Genomic DNA, 25108 nt, shown 5'->3' with positions numbered 1-25108 from the left:
ATTATTATCCACCCAGTTTTCTTATACAACCAACACAAAACCTGTTGCTTCAAATTACCGTTCAACACGGTTGATGTATTTTATTCATAAATTCTTCCAACGCAAACCCTCTAATCGATTTCACCAACTCCATTATTCCGTTTAATATTATCATACTGAACGTTTAAACGATTTCATGTTTGAATTCTAAATATTGTTTTTGGTTTATCCTCAGGCCTAGGTAAATTCTTAGCTGAAGTATTAAATTCTCTTCGTCAGAAGCAGCTGAAACATAATAATACATTTCCGACGTAATCCTAATCGAATGTCGGCACATTCAAATGAAAATTGAAAAGGTAACGGAAGTGACGTTAAATTTACCTTTGATGCAGTGTGTCACGGCATTAACCACTGGAAACGCAGGACACTTGCGCATGCTCAGAACTTTGATATTAGCAGTGTCTGCGCTCGTGCGTTAAGTGCGATTTGAGTCTTTCGTTAAGAGATATGACCCAAAGTGCGTCTCACAATCACACCAGAGAATAGGAACGAAATATGGTTTATCGAAGTGTGCAAGAAAGAGGTAGGCTTTTATGTAATAAATAATCTTTAAACACATTTATTTAAATCTTGCGGATTACATTCTGAGTTGTTGACTGATATTGCTTTTTAAGTGTCATTGCAATCAATACGTCAACCCAGATATAGCTTACTAAGATTTTACACGTGTAAACGAAATTGGAATTTCTGTCGTGAAATTCGATTGGTATTTATGCCTACTAGCTCACTATACTTTTCATTCTATTTAGTTTTATTATTTTTAGGTCTACTATACTGTATATATTCATGTAGCACTATCATAAAGGAAATTATAATAATATAGGGCTAATTTTATTTGATGACTGTTTTATATGCTCATTTGTAAACCGTAGTTTCCACTAACCCTAAATACATTGTGTATAATTTTGTTGAGACGAATCGTGTTTGTTTCTACTGTTATATATTTACAACGCCAACTTCAAATTAACATAGTTTTAGCACAAAATAACGGCGAAAGCCGACTGATTTATTTGTGTGTAGAGGCGATTGATAATAACCCTTGGGCTCAAATCTGTCATTAAAATGTATAGGTAGTTTTAATGAACATGTAGATCTTAATACAAACAACGAAATGTTTGCTAATCTTTGAAGTTTATGCAGTGACACGTTCATTAACTTAGTACCTTTATGACGTCACAGTAACGTGCGTAACGAAATAATTATTAATATGTGTTTTATTGCTACCATCTATATAGTAATTTATAGGATGCTTCATATCAGCTGTTGAACCTGTTGCTTTCAGACACGATACTGCAAACTGTTTATTGTCGCTAGACGTGATACCGTACAATATTGGCTGAATTTGTTTTACCATCTCATTGTTTGTCAATTTATTATCCATTTGTTTCTAGGCCACATAATGCGTTTATATCAAATTAATAGAGTATTTTTGTTTTGATGATCATACGCATACATAAAACTTGATCATATATCAAATCGCTTGTCAAATGATGTACGCTCAGTAGGGAATGGCTCAGAATTGATATGGTAACTAAGAGTTGGTTGTAAATGTGTTTCATGCATCAACCAACATGCACGAGATTCATTAAAAGTACGTTATATTGTACATAGTTGTCATTGGAAGATTTCATCCACTCTCGTGTAAGACTATGTTTACTGGTTCTAATGTCCGTCGGAGATAAACAGGCCTCGTCCTCTACAATGAAAATATTTTATATTTTAATAAATAAGTCACATATTCAAATATCACAAACACGACAGAACCTTTGTAGCGATATAATGAGAAGAGTACACACAGTCAAATCAACTAGAGTTTCATTTACCATACAACTTCTATTTGTGTATTTATTTTATATACTGTAGTTTCATTTGTATTATGATATTTGTCGTTTATTGAGGTGTATTGAGAATTTATATCGACCATAAGAATGTTAGTGTAAAAATACATTTTTAAATAATTGACTTAGGTGTTATAATGTTATATGCATGTTAAATTCCCCCACTACAAACACCCTAAGGAGTTTTCTGAATCGTATAATCGATCAATGTCTTCATAAATCTATCTCATATCTGAATATCTAACCTTTAATTTGTGTAATAAAAGCATTTCTGTTGATAAAACCGTCTTTTCAGTGTGTGAAATTATGCAAAAAGTTCCACCATGAATGTTATAATTTGATGAAATAACGCTATTTAATTAACCAACACAACCTTCGGTTGATATAATTTATTTCAATCATTCATCCATTCATTTTCATCTGTTCATTTGAATGGTAAGGGTTTAATCATAATGTTTAAACCATGTTAATCATTCTTCGTCTGTGGGTTCAATTTTACACCAATAACTTGATACTTTCAGAAAATCATAAATCTCAAAAGAGTTTTTGGTATTAGTTCTAGTGTCTTTCATATTACAATGTGATTCAAAATGTATTTAAATGTAAATATTTCTTCTTGAACGTTCACTGGATACCATTTCATTTACAAATATAATTCATATTTCAGACCATCATTTGAGACCATACCAAGGTATTGTAAGAGATTCTTAGAGCATCCAAATATTTTCAATCGGTTTAATTTTTTTACTTTGGTTTTTTTTTTCGGTTTTTTTTAATATTAAATTGTATCTTATTTTTGGCAGCCCTCCACAAGTTTCGCTTTTTGGGTTTCGCCGCTCTTGTTTATCACAAACTCTGTACATAGAAAAGAAAAGAGAAATTAATATTTCTGAAATGAAATGAAAAATACAGTATCTTAAATTTATTGAGGAATATTGATTGACAGGAGGACAGGTTTTTGACCTTAAATTAATCTTTATCAATATCATAACAGAATAGATTGTAATATATATTTCTACTCTAGATTACTTGAAATTAATTTTGATTTCAACCGTCTTAAGTTACAATTGCTGTTTGTTGAAACACATATAGTGACATTATTGACAGTACTGGATGTTACATAGAAATGCATCTGTACTTGGAGTTTGAGTAAATTAGACAACTTAATCTTCGTTATACTTTTACAGATTTCATCACACAGTTACAGTAAATCAATCAACACATACAAATTCTCCTAGATATTTTTTTGTTTTGTTTTTTGTAATGATTTAACCGAAATGATAATAATCTATAGAGATAGTAGATCATTCACGATCATTTTGAAATATCTTTTTAAAGTAATTGTTGTTAGACTGACCAGAGAAGATTTAGAAAATAAAAATGATAATTATTAAAATTATTGTTATCTCAAGAATATCGACTCCCGGGTTAGCGTAATCTAGAGTTGCTGTTAATGTCAGCAAAGACAACGCTCGAGTTACTCTTCTATGCATACAAATAGATGAATTGCCCTTTCCATTTAATAACCTTACGTTGGTTGGTTTAATTGGAATTTACGACTAAATGTTTTCAACACGGTTCAATTGGCGTTCCCAAAGTAAAAGCTGTGGTTGCTTTATTTTGTGAAGCGTTTAAGAAGATGTGAAATTGACGCCTAGTCTAACCGAGATATCATTCGATCGATATCGACAATATTAAGAAAGTCTGAAACGCCGTCAGAGTGATTTTAACAACATTATGTCCAACTGTGAAAGATTTTAGATTGTAAAACCAAAATATTGATACATCTATTTACCTCATGCGTCTCTCAAATTGTCAAATCGTCAAAAGGTGGACACATGAGTTTAATTCATTACCGATAATTTGTTTTAGCAATATTATTATTGTAGGATATATAGACATACAGTCATTATTTTGAAAATTAAAAATTCAATTAAGAATGCAGATAAAATGAATGATTACCTGTTCGGCATTACAATCTCTATTTAGTATTATTTGAGTTCATACTTTGGTCAAATACCTTTTGTATAGAATTAGATAGGTCACCTTAATTAATGCTGACTCATAAAATTACCTCTGATCTAAAAGGTCCTTCAGGCAAAAATGTACATATTTCACAAAACCGTCGTTGTCGTGAAATTTGTTGTTATGTATTTTGGTATTTCAGGCTATAGTTAAGCTGAATACTGCTGATCGGACCTATGCCTTCTTTGGCCGCAATTTTTCGACAAGAATGTTGGAGGTTAGGTTAGCTTTCCAAATAGTTCGATTCTCAGCAACTTTAAAGACTTTGAGTTACATTCAGTTGGAGTTCCTTCGTAATTCTCTTTTCAGGCTTTATTTTTGGTCCAAACACTCGGATATCGTTAGAATTGGATAAACATATTAAATTTAAACTTTTGTCCATTTTCTCGAATGCATTGTTTGCAATACCAGACATCTCACTTCACAATTTATTCATTTCCGATCCTTAAAGTGCATGTGTGGTTATATCGGCACTTTGAGAATCCCATACATTCTGTCTTCTTAAAATTTAATTAAGACATTTCCTTTCATTTCTTGTATCACCTTTTCTAAATTATTATGTATACCTACTTCAAAACTGGAAATAAGTACGGTATCCCTATTATATTATCTTAAAAGGGCCAATCTGGGAAATTAAAAAAATGTGTTTCTCAACTGATTTGTGTCATATAGGGTCTATATATCCACCAAAATAAAATTCCAGCTCATCTGGCCTGGAAAAAGCCGCCATTTTAGATTTTCAAAATGGCCGCCATAAAATACAGGTGTTTGCTCATATCTCCTCTTTTACATCATTTAGGGAAATGTACGGTATATCAGTATTCTGCTTACTACAATATCCCTATTATGATGTCATGTAAACCCGGATTTTCATCAACAAAATCATTTCTCTAGCTATGTGAGTTACAGGTTAAAATATGCCTACACAACCTGGCTGACACCTCTTTTAATTTGAGTCCAAGTTCTTCACTTCTCTATCCAAAGATACCAATTGGTTCCACTAGATATTCCAACCATTAGAGAATGTCTAAAAGATGTTATATTGGACCTAATATCAATCAATCAATATTTATTTATTATTTATTTGGCGATGTAAATGTAATATCAGACGACTGGAAAGATACGCAGTATTGCTTTGCTCCATTTGAACTTAATGAATGTTTGTTTCTGTGACGTCATGCATAACAATAGCTTCCAAATATTATGAAATTTAAATTAATTCAATTATATGGGACAAAGTGTGCTCTAGGTATTGAAGTATGCATTATTATCCAAATAAATGCTCTTCTAACCAAAATCAAATTACATATTACATCAACTCCGGTTGGGATGAGAGATTTGAGTACGATAAGCACCCCGTTGACACGAAGCTGCCTCCTCCAAACGTCTCTTGACATTTATCTAGGCCAATTAAAATTCTTGTTGCTTTTTACCACTATTTTAAACTCGTAGTTGAGTTGCGCCGATGGTTTTTCTTCAGCTTGTTTTTCAATCCAAGTGCGTTTATGTTTCTTGCGTGAACTCAGATTGTTGAATTTAACATTACTGTAAGGCCTAGATTAAAAGGAGTTAGTGTAACCACCAGACCAGACCCTTTATTTTTATTGTATTCATTTTAATTGTAAATGCTCATCTTGGTAAAAAAATATTAATTAGATATATACATGAGAATGGAATCACCAAAGCTGTGCACACCTATGTCTATTTGAGGCATCTTTCAAGAGAAATCGAAGGAAAAATAAGTTTTACAAATAGTTAATCGATTAAAGATTGTAAGTCACTGAAAATTACTATTTTATAAATATATTTATTTTTTTATAACTACACTTGTCCCACGTCATCAGCCAAATTGTCTTCTAGTCAACGTACTGTAAATTAAAATATTGCTAATAAGAAAACCAATGCTTGTTTGTTTTATCATGACGGCAATATAGTGAGGTAATAGGTTCACATTGTGAGGGATTGAGTTCAAACATTTAAAACCTTACACAAAATTGTCCTTTTTCCAACAAGTAACTGAATGCGTTCATAAAGTAGATATTAGTATTACTTAATAGCATATTGGTACCTCAAGTAAAAATAATAATCAAGCTTTACATTAGATCTAGTTAGGCCTACGTATACTACTAGGCTATATGATAAATAAATGTAAAACAAAATGCATTGTTTTCTAAACAAATAATGCAAAAGTTATCATCAATGATTATACTGGTGTTATATTATAATAGGTCTAACAGTGAATATTTTCAATGGTAATTGCATTGAGATCATCATCGCATTCATTGTGTGCATGTTAAAGTTTCCAACTTTTTCTTTCATATCCTTTAGTATTGATTTGCCAGCAGCTAAAGAGAACGGATTTACAAGTTGTTGAAAAAACAGACTTAAACGATTCTTTTCTGTGAGATCCATTATCAGTGTTTGATTAGATCGTAATGCTTTCTTTTACTTCAAGCATAATTAACAAGAGACGGACTTATTGTAGCTTTTAGTCAAATTATTAGGATAACTTCGATAATCTTGGTATATTTCTATGTAATGGGGTGTTAACGTACGTGCCAAGTGTGTAGTTATTGTAATGAATTGCAATTGTAATCATTATTATTCTCACAATTTATATCTGTTTTAAGTTATATCATAAATATAAATGTGACAGTATTCTATAATTCCCATATATACATACCGGTTGTGAAATATATACTGCATCAACAAAATGCAATGACATAAACGTTTTGCCAAAATGAATAACGGTTGTATGTCAAATTGTTTATGTTTGTGAGAATATGATTTAGTATCTTTCCTCATGTTGTGTCTAAATATAAATTCGAATCACCATGAATTGTAACCATCATTAATCAATAATCATTACAGAGTAGTATAATACTGTTATTGACTATTGGTTCTATCTGTCACGTGGCCCTCTTACAGATTTCATTTTTCACAGCGATCCTTAAACCTCCCTCGTCAAAGGGCTATTACACAAATTTCAATTAGTGATGTGTATACGTATTTACGGTAATAAACATTCTTTAACTGAAGTCAATTGCAACCTAACATACGGCACTGAAAAGAAGAGTCATGATCTCGTTGCCTGGAGTAAACGAGCGTCGTGCTGCCCAGTCAGTGTCGGCCCTTAATGACTGAGGGACGATCACCTGGAATCATTAGGCCTACGGAAGGAACTATTGAAAAGACTAAAAGTATTTTGCGTGGAGTAAAATAATCGAATACACGATATTTGAAATAACAGTGTAATAATATTTTTATCGTCTTGAGTAATTCATGTCATGCTCTGACGTGCAATTGCCTTTATGAGATCTCTGTCTCTACTGGGAGTTTTAAATATGTATGATTAAACCATTGTTGTGTATTGATTTATACTTTTATATGTAGTTTTATTACTAATACAGATCATGAATACACACTAAACAAGTAGCACGTTTAAGATAGATAAACAAATTATATGTCGTGCATATGAATGAACGTACGTCAGTACAGCATAACATCACTCAGCTTGTTGCAATGCCAATAGATCATTTAACTTGTTCTTTAGTTTGTGTTATAATTCGGATCAAGCCACTGTTACACACAGCATGTTTGTCTGTTTTAGTGTTGGCATAATCAGTGGTTTAATGGTAGATTATCTGCATTTTCAGAGTGAAAAGACTAATGCACTCTATAGGCCACTTGGATCCCATTTAATGTAATTATAAACCGCCATTATTCTTATTATTCATTAGACCATAGGCCTACTACTACTGATTCATTACAATATATAATCTAAAATTAATAGACTTTTCCCCCTCCAAATTTCCAAATGATATTTAGAACATAAGTAATTGCGAATTCTAATATCTATAAAAGAATGTGCATTTCCTAAGGCGTTTGTAAATTTTCATTACAAATACTACATTGATCGAAGTGAACATTGTTCAAGACTGTCAAGTCTAATAGCTAGATATCATGATCAATTTAAACTTTCATTTTTATCCTGTAAAAGATATCCGCGTTTTTACATTATTTTAATTGAGGTTTAGGTTTTATTGAATTATTGCCAAACTTTACAGTCAGCATTAGTTACTGGAACAATATCATAGGCCTACCATTTGGATCAAGGAAAATGATACTTTTTCACATACTATACATGATTAAATATGTACTTAATGTACAGATTATATATTAATGTTATGTTACCTTCCATTATATATTTGTTGTATCTCCGATAATGTGAATTACTTCAAACGTACCACACTACAAACACACATAACATAACATAACATAACATAACATAACAGTATGTTGTCATGCTTATAATGTATTTTATGAACTGAATGTCTTTTTCCATTGTGTTTGTTCTATTTCACTAAACCTTTTTACTTCTTACCACATTGCCTAAAGACATAAAATTAAAAAAAATAAATAAAATATCAGACATTTTTTTAGGAGTCCGGTCAGTTAGTCTGAACAAAATCTATTGGGTTTTGTGAATAAATTGTAATATGCCGGTACTTGTTTTCTACTCGTGATTAAACATTCCTTGATTTACAGGTAAAGTATTACCTATTAGTCTCTTGCCATGGACGTTAAATTGTGACACGACTACGTTTAATGTGACGTCACACTTCAATGTGACTCATTACAATGACAGGTACTCAGTATTAATAACACTGTTGCGCGATCGATATTCTGCAAATCCCGCCAAAACATTATACTAATGATTCGGTTTCTTCGGTTTGATTTCATTTAAGTTGAAGTATCCTACAAATTTAAAAATGCATATGTAGTCGAATTTCATCTCTTAAAGTGTATGCGGCCTTTAATAGGTTTAATAACCCATGAAAATGTCTGTTAAATAATAATGATAAAATACCATGGATATAAAAATAATAATTATACATGTAACTGATGATGGAGATAATAATAGTAATAGTGAATGGTGATAATTATGATAGGCCTAATTATTAGATGGGAATATTGATGTGATAAATGATAATTATTAATATGATTTATGATTTGGATGATAATATAATTTTGAATAATGATAGTCATAATAATGATGATACTCGAATGACGAGAGTACATATAATCAGATCCGCATGTACCTCGATTAGCGGGTGAAACGGTGATGATGAATTAATAATGATAGAATTTATGCATTTAGAGCACGTGTATGCATGGTAATTACTTGCATTGTGGGGCTAGGCTAGGCCTGTATACTAAAATAAATCTGTCATTGGAGAGAATTCCGAATTTTTTACTGTAACCGCTCTACCCGTCCCGAAGAAAGCTCCCTGTTGAATTATGTGAGTAGGACTACAAAAATAATATATAGGTATCATACGACGGAGGATATACAGTAACTCCGTGGACTGATTGACGTAGTTTTCATTAAAATATTACTCTACAATCATTCCTTCCATAATTGGTTTACGGTGTGTGCCTTGATTTTGTTATGTTTCAATCTAGTTTCAACACATCTTATTTTGTATCCATTTTCATTGTATTCATTCATTGTACTATAGTGTCTTCCAATTACAGATTCAATCTAGTCGGCTATTCAAAATGTTCAATTATTGTTATCCATTCTTAGTATTCTCAGTGTCGATGCATTTGCTTTGTTCAATTACAATCTTCAATCTTATGGTCTTGCTGGCGGAATGACAAGTACAGAAACAATATTGATTAAATCGTTGTCATTATTAATTATTTGCTTTGGTAGCAATGGAAGTGACTGATATTTTATATGTAAACAACCTTACTCGCTAATATAATCAAACGATATAGTCGTGTCAACCCCACCGGTTTAATTTTAACATCACCATTGTATTGTGCTTCTTACACGACTTTTGTAAATGTTGATTTTATAATAACTTAAACCGAACAATGCTGCTTTTTTCAAACAAAGTATTGCATAAATTGGGTTGAAGGAAGAAAAAGGAAAAGACAAAATGGAACACATCTTGGTGGCAGGTGCAATCACTGCCAGTGTTTAATATATACTCATTATCTTAATAACATATATTCTTTATTTTTTTATATTGCAGATGACCCGGTCGACTCATCATATAAACTTGATGATGCCATCAACCACATTGACTTCGGTCGCTTCCATATCAAGTTCCTTTGTTTGGTCGGTTTAACCTACGTAAGTAAAGAAACGGTGTGGCCTCAAGTGTTTTACAAATAACGAAAACTTGAAATACGGGTTGTCAAACCAACAGGTCTCTGTATCGTGTTATGAACATCAAACATCAAAAGGATTATAACACACGTGTGAAACTGACGACAACATACACAATTTAAAAAATGGAATCATTTTACTTTTTATGCGCAAATAACATAATTTTATTCACTGACTAGGCGCTTTAAAACTTTTTCAAAACTTTGGCCTATTAACTAAACTTAAAAACTGCAGAGTGTATGCGGTCATAAATAATAAATCAGTTATTTACATAAACAATTAGGCGTATTGTTGCAGTATTAAATTAATTTGTAACTGTTAGTGTTCGAAGACATTTCTTTACTAGATTTCGGTATAAATCTATTTATAATTTCTTGACAACTAGAGCAAATAATAACAAAATAACAAATAATTCATATATTACAACATAACCTTTTGCTTCGTTCTATTCTGGTACATTTGCCCTTTCTACTTCTAACTAAAGTGAACCCAATCTTAAGTGACTCAGAATTTGAACCTTTTTTTAATATCAATAACAACCTGTAATGGATTGTACATTAAAATAATGAAAACTATTAATTATTTCCAGACTTTGCGTTAGTTTTGCCATGTCTCTTACTTTTAAAATCAGTAATTAAAATTATCCTGACTATAGTTTTCCTCTTAATCAAGTTTGACAATATTACATTATTATTTTGTATACAATAATTCTTTTTGTTGAATAAAGTGAGGCCTAAATTATTTAAGTGGTCCATAGGTAATGTTTAAGTTATCGTTCTGAATCTTAATAGAGATATAATTTCAGAATATGCCTTCTTTTTTTCTTGAAAATTTATTTATTAGTGGTGATTTCACAAAAGCTTATTATAGTGAAATCTCGAGTTAACTGTATCTTCAATATAAGATGAAATATAAAATAACACGCCCTCTGTCGCTCAATTCCTGAGTGCTTTTACTTTCTTCTCATTTTTTTTAGATGATTTTGTGAACGGTATTAGCTTTTTTAAATAGGGTACTCTATAAAATGAACATATGCATGTAATTTCAACTTTCAATCACTGCTATATAATGTTTGGGTCAGTCGGCTGGGCTTGCCCATCATAGCATTATTTTTTAAGCAATCAATTAGCTATATTAGCCTTTAGACCTAGAACAAAAACAAAACTCCAAACAATATCATGCACGTTACTTTCCTGTAAAAACACCGCATACATTTTCAGTAATTTTTCATATTATATTTTTCTGCTCAAAAAGCATGAAAATCAATATTTTTTTTGTTCACATCTTTACTGTCTCACATTATTTAGACATAATAATAGCTCGTTGGTTTAGATCGAGTTTCTGCTTTTCCGTTTGTTTTCTTCATCATTGTACTATATTTATCTTTGGGTAAGTTTGATATTCGACACAATTTGCTTTGTTATATAGGCCTATATCTTCAATAAATAAGACCATCATTGCAAATAATAAAATATTTAATTAAAAATTTCCATTAATATACTGAAATAAGGACGAAATGAAACTAAACGATATTGCCATTCAGGTTGATTTTTGCTCGTGTTTTTCATTTCCGTTCGGCTAGTTGAAGAATTGATTTTTCATACAGTTTTATAATTCAAAATAACACTACATTTATTATCAAATCCATAACGTGACGTCATGATATTAATTATTGATTATCGTAAATGGCAAATGTTGTAAAATAAGATTGATTTATGATGTATTAACTGTTTTAAATTTAAGTCAATATTATTTGATATCAAATGAGTGATAGTGAAAGCATCTACTATTGTTTTAGAAAACAAACTTAATAAATTGTCCAAATATTGTTCTCGGTTAATTGTATTGGACATGTAACTATATCGCGCAATGTTTATATGATGGTTTCGAATAGCACTTTCTGTGAATAATAAATCTAGTAATTTAAGCACTGAATTATATTGTATATTTTATCTAATTATGTAATGATGGGCCTAAATATAATGCACTATTAATGTCAACAAAACCAGTGTAGGCCTATATACACAGTTAGCTAACATTACGAACAAAATACATAACAAATAATAATACAATAGGCCTACCTACTAAAACGACTCATAGACATAAACATTAAACCGTAATTTTCTAATAGATATTTACACAACAGTCATAATATTAATAATACCTTCATCGTATAATTTTGATTCAGTGAAGTAGTTTTAAAAATCACACATTTTGTATACTGTAGGCCTACTATCAGTAGTGTGTCTTATTACAAATAGATGTTGTCAGGCTACATGTGCATAGTAAAATGTATATAATATCCCATAATATCTTCAACATCCCATTGAAAGTTATTCTCATCAAAAATGTCTCATATCATTACTTGTCATTATCGACTTTTGATATAGCCTATAATAAAGTCCACCAACAAGCTAATACAGTATCGAGTTCCTCTTCTGAGCTAAATAAACATACATTGACAGTAGTGCCTTCGAGCATGTGTCTTGCAAAATTAAACATTGTAATGTAGCCTTTTTGAGTTTCATGTCTCTCGTTACTAGTCTCTAGTATCAGCCATTAGCGACCTATAAACAGACATGGATGTAGAACAAAAACAATCAATTGCACTTTATTTTCTTGCGAATGACAATTTTAACAATACTATAGGCCCAAACTACAAAATGAAAAGATAATTGCGCTATAAAAATTACAGGGTTAATTTAATAACAGTTATAAGGCCTATTCCAAAACACATTTTTAGTCGCGTGAAAACGCGACTCTACAACTCACTATGTCGGTCGGTCGGTAAACATTAACTCAAATTTGATAGAAAAACTTTTTTATGAATGTTTGATTAAAATTCTTTCTATTAGAAGAATACTCAATGAGTTCGGTATTTAGTAAACAGTGACAAGTAAATTACGTATCCCTGGTTTGCTGTTGATACTCAAATACAACGGTTTTTTTTATTAAATTATATCAATGATTTTGTTCATAACAATAATATTAAACTCCGTTTCATTTGGTTTATACTTTTATATTTATTTAATATATACTTTAAGGCCTTAATCAAAGCGATTGGCAAATACGGTTTTGTATTGGAAGTTTTGTATTTATAAAGTCTTACAATATTCAATTCAAAAATATTTTTTAAGTGACAGCCTTCTCTTAAAACATTATGTCCGAGCTAAACGAAAACGCAGTCTGAAAAAGTCATGAAATTTAATATTGCAGTTTCTATGCCTGATGTTAATTTCCAAGGTACTGTATTTGATGTCGCCGAAAGTTGCAGCATGTTATTATCATAATTACTGTCTAACCTAGATGAAAGATTACAGCAATGGTATATTGCAATTCGGCTAATATTAAAATTCTTATGTTTAACTTGTGAATAGATTTATTTGTAAAAAAATGTGTTCGATTATCGTAAACAAAGGAAGGTAACAATCATGGTTTAAAAGTAATGTACTGTTAATATAGGCCTATATCGAAGATAAGCTCTTTCAAAACTGTCTGTATGCAATGCAAAATGCGGACTTTATTTGCTTAATATGCTGATGGTCCATTTTTTAACCTTTTATTTTCAATTTCATTATCAATTAATATTTACTATATTTGTATTACCCTACCTACTTATTTAATATTTGACAAATATTTAGTAATAATAGCAATCTTTATAATGGAGAGAGCGCAACCCATGTTTTGTTTGTGAATATGCCATGCCAATTTGTTTAATAGAAGTGGGTACATTATAGGAGAATATGATTATTGATTTTGTGACGAATCTCCAAAGATGATAGTAAAAATAATGTAAAACAGTCCACAATAAGCCATCAGTGTAATTGAAGCCATAAAATAAATGTCTGTGTTAATAGAAACGGGGTTGTTTTAGCTATCAAAACAGCTGCATCTGTCCATAAAACATATTTAGTATTTTACATATATTATTACTTCTTAACGTTTTAAGTCGAATCGATTTTTTTACAACAATGGCGCCAACTCACTAACAGCACACGCTCGGTGGAAGAAGTAAACCATGAATTGCAGTCATTATCAGTGCTTTGTTTGTAAAATCATTCCTTACTTGGAGTGAATATTTAATACAAGTATTGCAAATTGATTTGTGTGAGATAGAAAGGGAGAGTAGTTGTACAATGAAAGATCCATATAATAATTAAGGTTCACAGTTAGAAGTATAGGCCTAGGCATAACACACATCTTCATAAATATTATTTGTGTTACTCTAGCGACCGAACTGGACAACACACAAACACAGAAAAACCATCATTTAAACGTGTATATTGGTAAAACATAGATGACATATATTAACACAAATTACTTATTGTATTACATAATATAAAGTGGTTAATGCCATATAATTTATGATATCATTGTTTGTTGTCACCTCCATAATCCCTATATTTTCTTACAGTTGTACATTACTACTGTACCACATCGAAAACTACCTTCTCATCAAGTTATACAAATTACTATTCCATCTCTTGCAGTTGTCAATCCAACCCGCAGCTCATCTCATCTCATGTCATTCTCACCAGTGTTTTTCTCTGCCACAACCCCACCAATAATGTATATCTGCCACATTCTTTAGTATTTTCCGCCGTGTATCTTCCTATTGGTATATAAGCACTATAGGCGTTGTTTACTGTTCTGATGATGAGAATAGTTTCTCGAAACATGTCACATTTAAATTTTAAGGCAATTTGCCTTTTTATTAAATGCCTTGTTATAGTCATCCTAAATCTTCCAAATTGTTTTTAAACATTTCTCTGGTAGGTTTGTTTAGTCATTCCGGCATCTTTGTCATTTTCACTATTATTGTCATCCCCATCTCCATTATTTCAGCCAATCCAGTTTGTGTTTGTGTTTTGTATACTCTATTCCATGTTTCTTTTTATCACTGTCATTATTCTTGCTTTTTCTTCTCAATCAACACATTTTTTAATTTTCTTTTCTATTTAACTGGTCGCATTTTCTATTTAAATATCCCAACCATTGTCATCCATATTATTTACAGTTTCTTGTGGTCACTATTCATATTCAGGTTTAGGCCTGTACACAATATAATTGATGTTATGTATATATTTTTGTATTGTAGATGGCTACGGCGTGTGACGTAGGAATGATATCGGTAATTGGGCCATCGTTGACATGTTACATGGGATTTAATAGTCTTCAAATAGGATTATTATCTTCTGTAAGTATAGAGCGTAGAATTAGTTTATGTAAATCTATCACACATAGTCTCCATTGTTAAGTTATATGACTCCTATTACAATGATTGAATTCCTATAAATTCTCGTAAAAGTAGACCCATTACATTAGTTTTGATGTAATTGTTTTTGATTTTTGAATATTTTACCTCCATGGTTTGAAGGTATGTGAGTAGCGTAACGGGTTTGTTCTACCAGTGATCCATTTCTGTTTCTACACCTCTTTCTAAAAGAGGTCTCGATTTACACACAAGGTAGGTAGGCCTACCTCTTTGACAACCTCTCCGACAACCTCTCCCTACTACCACCGCGAATTATATCGACACCCTGAAAGAACCACACATCATCTATAAATACGGTAGATGACGACATGGTGCTGTTATGTAATTGGTGTTGCTCATCCCTGTTAGGCCTATTGTACTCAAAATGACATTTATAATTTATTTAGGACTTTTCAGTACGCAGTAAAGCACATTGCGTTTCTCACTCCTTTAATAAGGTCATGTTTAATTGTTGTTTTATGTTATCGATTGTTGGGAAACGGTATTAGCCTAAAACGCCGGTTTAACGATGTTCTACTTCACTATGTGTGTTATGCGCTCTCCCATTTTCTTTTCAGTCAATCATCATTTCTATCAGAATTGATTATAGGTCCTAGTTTAAACCGTACTAACCGCCTACACTTTGGCAACAAACAAGAGTATAAGCGAACATCATCTCAAATTACTATGAAAACGCTTCTAGTGTTTTCTCGTTCTTAAAGGTCTGATTATATTTAAAGTGAACTTCTTAATCAATACTCGAGAAGTGTTCTTTGACGGTGATAATTCAGCAAATGTAATCATAAATTAAATAGGATTTAAAATTATTGAATTTAGTAATTTTGTCTAATGATATTTTAATCCTATTCATAAAAAACATATCTTGTGACGACTCACAGCTAAATTTCTATTGGTTTTGATGATGTGCTAATTTATTATAAGCATGCTTGGAGCTTTGGTCTTAATTTGTAAACTGATTGTCACTAATGGCTAATGATATTTTAATCTTATTTGTACATTGTCAACATTACTTGCGGCGTCTTACAGCTACATTCGGCTTTTATACAGCATTTACGATGATGTACTAATAAAATTATCATCGATAAACTTATTTACTGCTCTGGTCTTAATATTTGTAAACCAATAAAACATAGCATTTATTTATTTGATTGATTGATTGATTTATTTATTAATTAATTTATTGGATTTGTTAATTGATTGAGTGTTTCAGAGAGTTTAACGTTAATTCTGACTGTTTCCACATTATTAATTTAATATGCGGTTTTATCACTGCAGGAATATTAGAACAGTAATCTCTAATTCATTTTTCTAAATGGCCAGTTGATATTCTATTTCTGCAATATTAATTAAGCATTAAAAAAATGTTTTGCAATGCAGCGTCAAAATGATAGCAATTATGCATGATTTATTGAATGAAAGTGAGAAAACAATTATATAAGTACTGTCGCTCACTGCCCTCTGGAGTCTTGTATGTATCGATTTTCAAGCATAAGCTTTCTGAAGACAAGTGTCGTCTTAGCAGTAATGCGTTACAAATCAAATTACTATGAACCCAAATACTACATGACGCCATGTTACATTTTTTTTCCATTCCACTCTTGCCAAAATCATAAAGCAATGTATTAAGGAGATATTTTAAACCTGTGTCACGGATTGAGGGCGGTAAAACCACAACATGCAATTGTCTCGAAATTGAAATTTACAATCCGGTCAGGAAGTGAGAATATTATTTTTTGTTTTTCTGTGAACCTCCATTTAGACCTTACCTACTCAAACAACAAAGGGAATAATTACTCTATTACCTGGTATTCTTCTCCATCTATCGAAGAGGAACTAAAAAGAGTGGGTTAATTTTTTCTGAATAAGTGTGATTTAAATATGATGCTAGTGTGAAGGTCCGGGGGATAATATCATAGGAAAGATGGGGCGGAATTTTCAGGACAAAAAATTCCGGTCAAAAAGTCTTGGGAATAACCATGAGCCTTATAGAACCTAAGTATTACACGACCGAAATGAATATCGATGCAAACTAACTAACTTGGGTAAGCGCAACAACAAGAGAAACTGGTGTTCGGCGTGTAATTGCAGTACAGGTATATACATTCATATGTCGAATCATTGCATGTTTATTGTATCATAGGTCAACAAAAAATTAATCATTACGGAAACATTTTGTCTTCACGAGAGATTTTGCACTTTGGTATTATTATTATTTTCTTAGAGTGAAAATTCTAATTTGTAAAATTAATACCATAAAAGAAATTGAACCTACTGTAAGTACCGCTACTTAGTTATATTATACTTCAAGGTCATTTTGCATTCGTAATAGTGTTTTTTCTTTCTTTTTTACACAGGCATATTTTATACCGCGGATCATTGGGCAAGCAAAATTTGGCGAGTTTGCTGATCGATTTGGACGCCGACCGGTAAATATTTGTAATGAAAACAAATATCTATAATGTCAGGCATACCTTTACCACCATCATTTCTTTCCTCACTTTTTAACATTGGCTGAATTTTTTACTACTTTATCCTAGTATATGAACATGAGTTAATGATTTTTTTTTTCATATTGGCATGATAGATTTAGTACAGTATACTAATCATCAAATGTTACTACTGGTAGTAGCCATTTTTCTGAATGAAGTTGTGAATAAAACGCATCGAATTCACGACCTATTTTTACTACAGGTTCTTGGTGTGTGAAAATGCACTCTTGTGTCGCAATAATTAAAAGGTTTTCATTCCTAAAAATAGACTTTTCACAGTTTGAATCATGTTTTTAAGAACATAGACTCCACGCGAAATTGTATCAGACGTTTCGTTTTGAATTGAAATTTTATCAAATATATTATTATTTTTGGTTGTTATTCTTTGATGAGATCAGAACAGTTGATATTGAAATAAAATTACTATAATATTACATTCGGTCGTCTGTATGCACTATTGGATTTTAAATCTAACTTACTTTTTTTTTCAGATTTTAATGTTATTAAATGTATGGCACTTCTTCTACGTATTCCTTTTAATATTCTCTCCAAATAACGTGTGGCTTATGCTCTTACGTCTTGTCAGCGGAGCTTCAGTATCTCGCCGGGTTATGTGAGTAATACGGTATTTTACATAGCTTTTCAAAAGTACATCTAATGACAAAACACTGTGTATATGTAATTACAGTTATAACACATTAAAATTAAACATTCTACGCCTCCTACACACCGTCATTTAAATAGGCCTATCGTTTCCAATATGAAATACTTAATATGCTTTATAGTTATGATGTTATGGTTATGATGTTAGGGCCTACTATAATTCACTTTCTTTGTCTAATTCTTTCTTTAATCATAATAAGAAAGTATCATAATAATTATGGTAGCCCATTTATACGTGTTTTGTATGAAAACATTGCTGCTTTAAATACAGACTGAAAAGATTGGAATCGTTAAGCTGTGATTGTAATTGTCTCTAGTCGTCTATTCATAATGTCTGTTGTGGTTGTCAGGCAATGATTATTTCCTGAATTGCAAAATAAATTTAAATTATGTTTTATTTATTATCGTTCTAGAATTACTTCTTATGCTTCGTAGAATTTCATTGAAAATAATATAAATTCGAACGAAAATTAAGAAAGAACTGTGGTAAACAATGGGTGTATTCATTGAGATATACTTTAATGAAATAAATGCAATAAATTAATTAACTATGTGGAATTCTTGGAAAAAAATAAAGAGAGCGACAGAGGGCGTGCTGTTTAATTTTCTGGCCCATATTAATACAGATAACTCGAGAATTTAGCTTTTTACATCAATATAATTGATTTTCCTCATATCAAACGCAATAGCATGTTAAGTTGGTTAATGGTATTCGCAATCAAATTCAGGAATTCTTCAAAATTGTGTGAACTTTAACGTACAAGCATACAACATTATCTATATATAATAAACCTAATTTGGTCTATTTGCAAAATCAGGACTAAAATGATGTTTTTAATATTTGTGGTATTTTTTCCTTCACTTTTTTATAGGGTAGGTTTATTTTCTGAGTTTCTTAAACCTCAGCATAGAAAGATTCTTATCATTCAACAAGTAAGTTATTTCAACTGTACTATAAAATACTATGTATCCCCTGAAAAAAAAAAATTTTTTTAATTTTTTTTTTTTTTTAATACACCCTTTTAGGCCTACTATAGAAACTGTTATTTTATAAAAGCAGAGATAATCAAATTAGTAGATATACGATTCGAATCGAAACGCGAATCAATATTGGACTTTCACTATTAAAGGAACTATATTTGCCACTTAATGTTGTATATGACGATCTCTTATGCCGTATTCTCATTCAAAGTATTGTTTCACGTTATTCAGTTATTTTGGATAATTGGTAGCGGGACTCGTTTTCTTGTTGGAGCTGCTATTATACCATGGTTAGGCTGGAGAAGTTATGTTGCAACAACTGCATTCCTTTATTTTCTAGTGATGATAATAAGCTGGGCTGTAAGTATAAAAAAAGTCTTGGGCCTAAAGTGAGTTATATTATAACGAACGTGTACGTTTTATGCTACGTCCTTTAAACTATGATATCATAAAAATGTCTTTTATTATTGATATCTTATAATTAATCATTAACAATTCTGACGTAATGCCTGTGGCATTATTAAATAATTAAAACCAGTAAACATATCGTTTTTAAAAGTCACTATAAAATATTATATTGAAACGAAATTATAAATATTACCATTTAGCTATTATCAATTTCAGTACAGTATGATGCTTATGATAAATTATGTTTGTCCCTTTTCCAGTTTCTACCTGAATCACCACGGTTTTACAACGTAACTGGTCAGGTACATATGGCCGAAAAAGTACTTCGAATGGTTGCCGAAAACAATTCTTGTACACTTCCACCAGGACGTTTAGAAAGACTAAAAGAGGTGTGTTTTCTACCTGAGCAAATAAATACCTAAATCTGATTGAACGCACAAAAAGACTTAATTTTTTTGAATTATTTAATTATGATAAATGAAAAGAAATTCAATTCACTTGTCACTACATGACTTGGTTTACAGTATAATTATGTATATTATTAGCCCTAATTCTAATGATAAAGAATATGATCATTTCATTACTAATATTATAGCAGTCTAATTTTCTAAATACGTTTACTGATTTTAAATTCTGAATGTGTAGTCTTTGAGGAAGTAGAAAAACCGTTATTATATACATGCAACTAAGTAATGATAATTGCTTTCAGCAAAAAGGTCGTGGTCGTATACAGGAGTTGTTTCGTCCAGCTTACTTGTGGGTCACAGTCCGGGTTTGGTTGCTGTTCTTTTGCGGTATATTCACATATTATGGGATATATGTAGGTAGCACTGACGTAGTTCAAGTCTCCGGTATCAGCTTTATGATTGATAGAAATGAATCTATAGATGAACTTGATGCATCTTGCAATATGAAATTTAACACTGATAGTTTTATACTGTTAAGTATAGCCTCCTTTGGCGAACTACTCGGTAAGTTAAGAATAATTGAGACCGTGTCATCGACCAATTATATTTTACACAAATTTAGTACGAAAAAAATGGTATCGAAACCATTTACCAGATGCATCGTGAAAGCTATAGGCCTATGAAGGCCTATTTCTAATTGTAGGTTACGTCTGGTAATTTGGTAAACCTATAGGCCTAACCCTTAAAGTTTAGTAACATTTTGGACAATTTTGAATGTTCAGCATAGTGAAGTGTTCTTTCTTTCTTTATTTATTTCCATTCACATAATCATAAACATACATAAATAATCCTTACAAAACAAAAGGAGGAATCTCTGTGGCATAGCTTATTATAAGTAGAAATCCATGTTAATCTTATTTCGATTTACATATTTGCAGGAGTACCACTTAATGTGTGGCTTGTTGAAAAGATAGGGAGGCCTTACACTTTGTCACTAAATTCTTTTGGATCTGCGTTGTCGTTTCTTATGATGGTTTTCTTTACTGGCAAGTAAGTTAATATGTTTAAAACATCGCAGTATAAGAGGTCTTTAAACTAGAGACAATCAAAAAATGGGATTCTAAGCTGTGAACATTAATGGGGATTGTTCCGGTCATGCTGGTCAAATGTGGAGAAAATCGGCAAGCAGTAGGCCTACTATCATTTTAAAATGTTGCCAGAAAAAGAAGAATAAACAGTATAAAAAAACTGGGTAAAACTACACACCATTTACAACGGATGGTACGGTCCTGCCCTCCAAATTAAAAATAAATAACTAGATAGCTATAGGTAGTAGACCCGTCTGATAGTGACGTTTCATTTACAAAAATATACCTAATGCCAATAAAAACGTGAAATTAGTGACAATTTATAATAATAATAATAATAATAATAACAGTCTGTAAATCTAATTCAAAATGTTTGTATTTTATTTATCAGAGTAATGTTAACATTTTGGCTAGCAGGTTCCTTAGCATTTACAGCAGGAATATTCACAATTTTACACATGTACGCCTTAGAGATTTACCCCACATCATTGCGTGGAATTGGTGTGGGTAGTTCCATGGCAGTTGGTATGGTAGGAGCTGCAATCTCGCCATTAGCTACACAGGTATGTTAATTAATTGACAAACACATATTGTAAATTGAATAAGGACGGAGTAGGACTATGAAACTCTTCCTGTTAGATATTCCCAAATAGAGCAATGATTTATGTGGAGTACTAATTTTTTTTAATTATTTTGTATTAGTTTATTTGATGGGTGAATGTAAATAATTGTCTTTTTATTTTTTTGGTATTTAATTTAGACATTAAAAATAGAGTGTCAACTGATACAAAGGATACCAATCTTAAATTTCTTTTTTTTAAAATTCAAATCTTAAAGTTAATCTTAATTTTAATTAATCTATTAATTATTAATTATTTTACTACTGCTATATTATAATCATGTTTCTAAACATCATTAACTATTAACGATGCTCAGTGATATCTGATAAAATGGAATGACAAAAACGTGTTGTTTTAAGGATAAAAATGAAAAAAAGTTATATTAGCAAATGGAAATTTAGGTCAACTATCAATTAATTTTCAGGTTCTTATGCATCAAAACCGTGAAATGTCACTAATAGTATTAACTGCAACGAGCATTATATGTTGTATAATTCCTCTTACTCACATGAAAGAAACAAGAGGGGAAAATATGGAGGTAAAATTAAATCATCTTATTTATTTAAAATCTTATGAATGGAATTGAAGTAACATTATTCAATCCCTATCTAATCCATCCTAACAAAATTGTAAAACTGTTTTATGAAAAGCTTCGTGCTCCACCACAAGGACGTAAGCGTAACGAGACGACATTTCGCACAGTTATCGCTTGTGATTGGTCAAATTACTTGGTATTGCGCTGACGTCCCTACCGTCATAGCGTCATAGTGGGAAGAACCAAGCTTTATACTATGTTCTTTTTCATGTCAGATTTGGCCACAAGTTTACGTATTTATTATTCTGATGATCTGATCTGATCTTCTGTAATAATAATAAATGTGATTCACTTGGGTAGGAATTTTAACCTTCGTTAAAATCGTTCAGAAAATGCACGAGGTTTATCATCACCCTGGTTTATTCCTTCTGTATTTATTCTTAAAATGGCGTGTGTATACGTTTGATATTGGTTAGTTTAGATTATTAGGAAGGTTCCATAAAACGCATCAATAATTTATATTTGATTTAGCGTCTCATTACTATGTTTTGATTATTACTCGGATCGATATCAAACAATTATGATTTTACCAAACTATAATTTATTATGAAAATAGAAAATAATGATGATCAATACATTATTAACATAAAGCAGATGCTTTTCCATTCATAAACTTGCAATATGTATGCTGATGATGACATTATTATAATATAGTGGGGTTTTGCACAGACGGTCGCGCGATGATGGTAGCATAATATAGTGCTGTATCCTTAAAATGTTATGTATATTTATTTTAATAGTAACTTTCACAAATCTCTTACTGTGATTACATTATTAATTTTTATTACATTATACATTATTACTATTACTTTTATTTGTTTTTTTTTTTTTTGCAAATATATAGGATTTCACACGCCTGATTGAGGAAGAAGAAACATCATTTATAAAATAACTATCGAAATTAGTATCAAGATGATTCCGTGACCATAAGTGGACAATTCAATGGCTATTTTTATAACTCAGACCTGAATCATCTTATAAACCTTTTTATTTTCATTACGTCTCTATAGTACTTTAGGTTTCGTAGAAACTAATACTTTAACTAATTAAATAAATCACTTCCGATGTTAATTAATCTTAAACTCATTGATTATATTGGGCGACAGTGTATATCTGCTAAACGATGTGATTATTTTTATCTATTCGGGTTCCAGTTCTCACACAGTATCATAGACTAGATGTATTAGTACTTTTCATGTGCAATAATCTAGGCCTATATATTGACTAACAAATTAATGTTATGCCTGTGTGACACTTTTGTTGGTTATAATTCTCATTCCATGGCCTTTACACTGTACAGTATCTTAACTATGGTAATATGGTATACTGTATTCGTTGATCTTAAAGTTTATTTTCATACTTTAATTTGTTAATCAACTATTGTATAATTCATTTCCTTTTCTTTTTCTTTAAACTTATGAACGCACCGTCATAAAACGTGTGCCGCTGTTCTAAAAGCGTCTGTTCAAATAAAGTTATTTATTTATGGTAGTAGACATGTAACATGATAGAAATGTTCTATCTATGGTATATACTGAATTTTTATTATTGATATTATTACTAACAAGGTGTTAATAATATCATTAATTTAACTATATTTAATTGAAAATAAGAAAATAAATTATTAATATATCATTATGAAATATAAATCTGTTAATATAAATAATATCAGTGCAGACTAAAGGCCTATTTACACTAGGACGATAACGATCGACGATAAATAGACATTTTTCATACATAAATCAAAAGAAATTAGAAAGGTTTTCGTTCTAAAAAACTATAGAATAATCATTTATGCAGTCTTTGATGGATATGATATTTTAAAACGTCCAATCAAATGACGTCATGATTATAAGAAAAATAATATCGTGACAATACAACGATTTTATTGTTTTTATTTACCATGACCTCATTTGATTGAAATTTTTAAAATATCATTTTAGACAGCATAAATGATTATCCTATAGTTTTAGAACGAAACCCTTTCTAATTTCTTTTGTTTTATGTAAAAAATATGCATGCTTATAATAGGCTACTTATCGTCGATCGTTATCGTCCTAGTGTAAATGTGCCTTAAATATGAAAACAGAGGTAGTGAAAACACAATTGTATCTTCTTTTTGCGGGATGGGAATTGTGTTTTGTTATTTTATTTGTATTATATATTATAGTTTAATTGAATGTATCAAAACGAATTAAAGCAATAACTTAAAGCAACATTTTTTTTTAATCTGGACTCTGTTTTGATGCCGTACTGTTATTAATATACATCTCAAATAAAGCATTATAATGTGTTTAAGTTATAGAAGATTTCGGTGAAAATAATACAGTATTAATATAATTTGAACAAATATAAATAACGAACATTTTGCTTCAAAATAAATTTACTTTATTCCATTTTACTAATCACTATCAATTCAGCTAATCGCACGGAACGGCAAAGCTCAAGAATTGTGACCTCGAATTCATCATTAAATTGACTTTTATACTGCATTATTAT

At 30.8% G+C, this 25108-nt stretch overlaps 1 protein-coding gene across 1 annotated transcript; it reads left to right on the top strand.

Annotated features, from left to right (window-relative positions):
- The first annotated feature begins 476 nt into the window (after window positions 1-476).
- Window positions 477-24816, top strand: LOC140051450 (synaptic vesicle 2-related protein-like). Its single transcript, XM_072096671.1, has 13 exons — window positions 477-562; window positions 9947-10047; window positions 15182-15280; window positions 17713-17784; window positions 18339-18460; window positions 19383-19443; window positions 19723-19851; window positions 20160-20288; window positions 20609-20870; window positions 21245-21356; window positions 21786-21957; window positions 22439-22552; window positions 23454-24816. The coding sequence occupies exons 1-13, from the start codon at window positions 535-537 to the stop codon at window positions 23499-23501; spliced, it is 1449 nt and encodes a 482-aa protein (XP_071952772.1). The 5' UTR covers window positions 477-534; the 3' UTR covers window positions 23502-24816.
- Window positions 24817-25108: the final 292 nt, after the last annotated feature.

Source organism: Antedon mediterranea, chromosome 6, assembly GCF_964355755.1.
Source record: "Antedon mediterranea chromosome 6, ecAntMedi1.1, whole genome shotgun sequence".
Lineage (NCBI taxonomy): Eukaryota > Metazoa > Echinodermata > Crinoidea > Comatulida > Antedonidae > Antedon > Antedon mediterranea.
The sequence above is the reverse complement of the archived record's forward strand: the minus strand, read 5'-3'. Positions and strand labels throughout refer to the sequence as shown.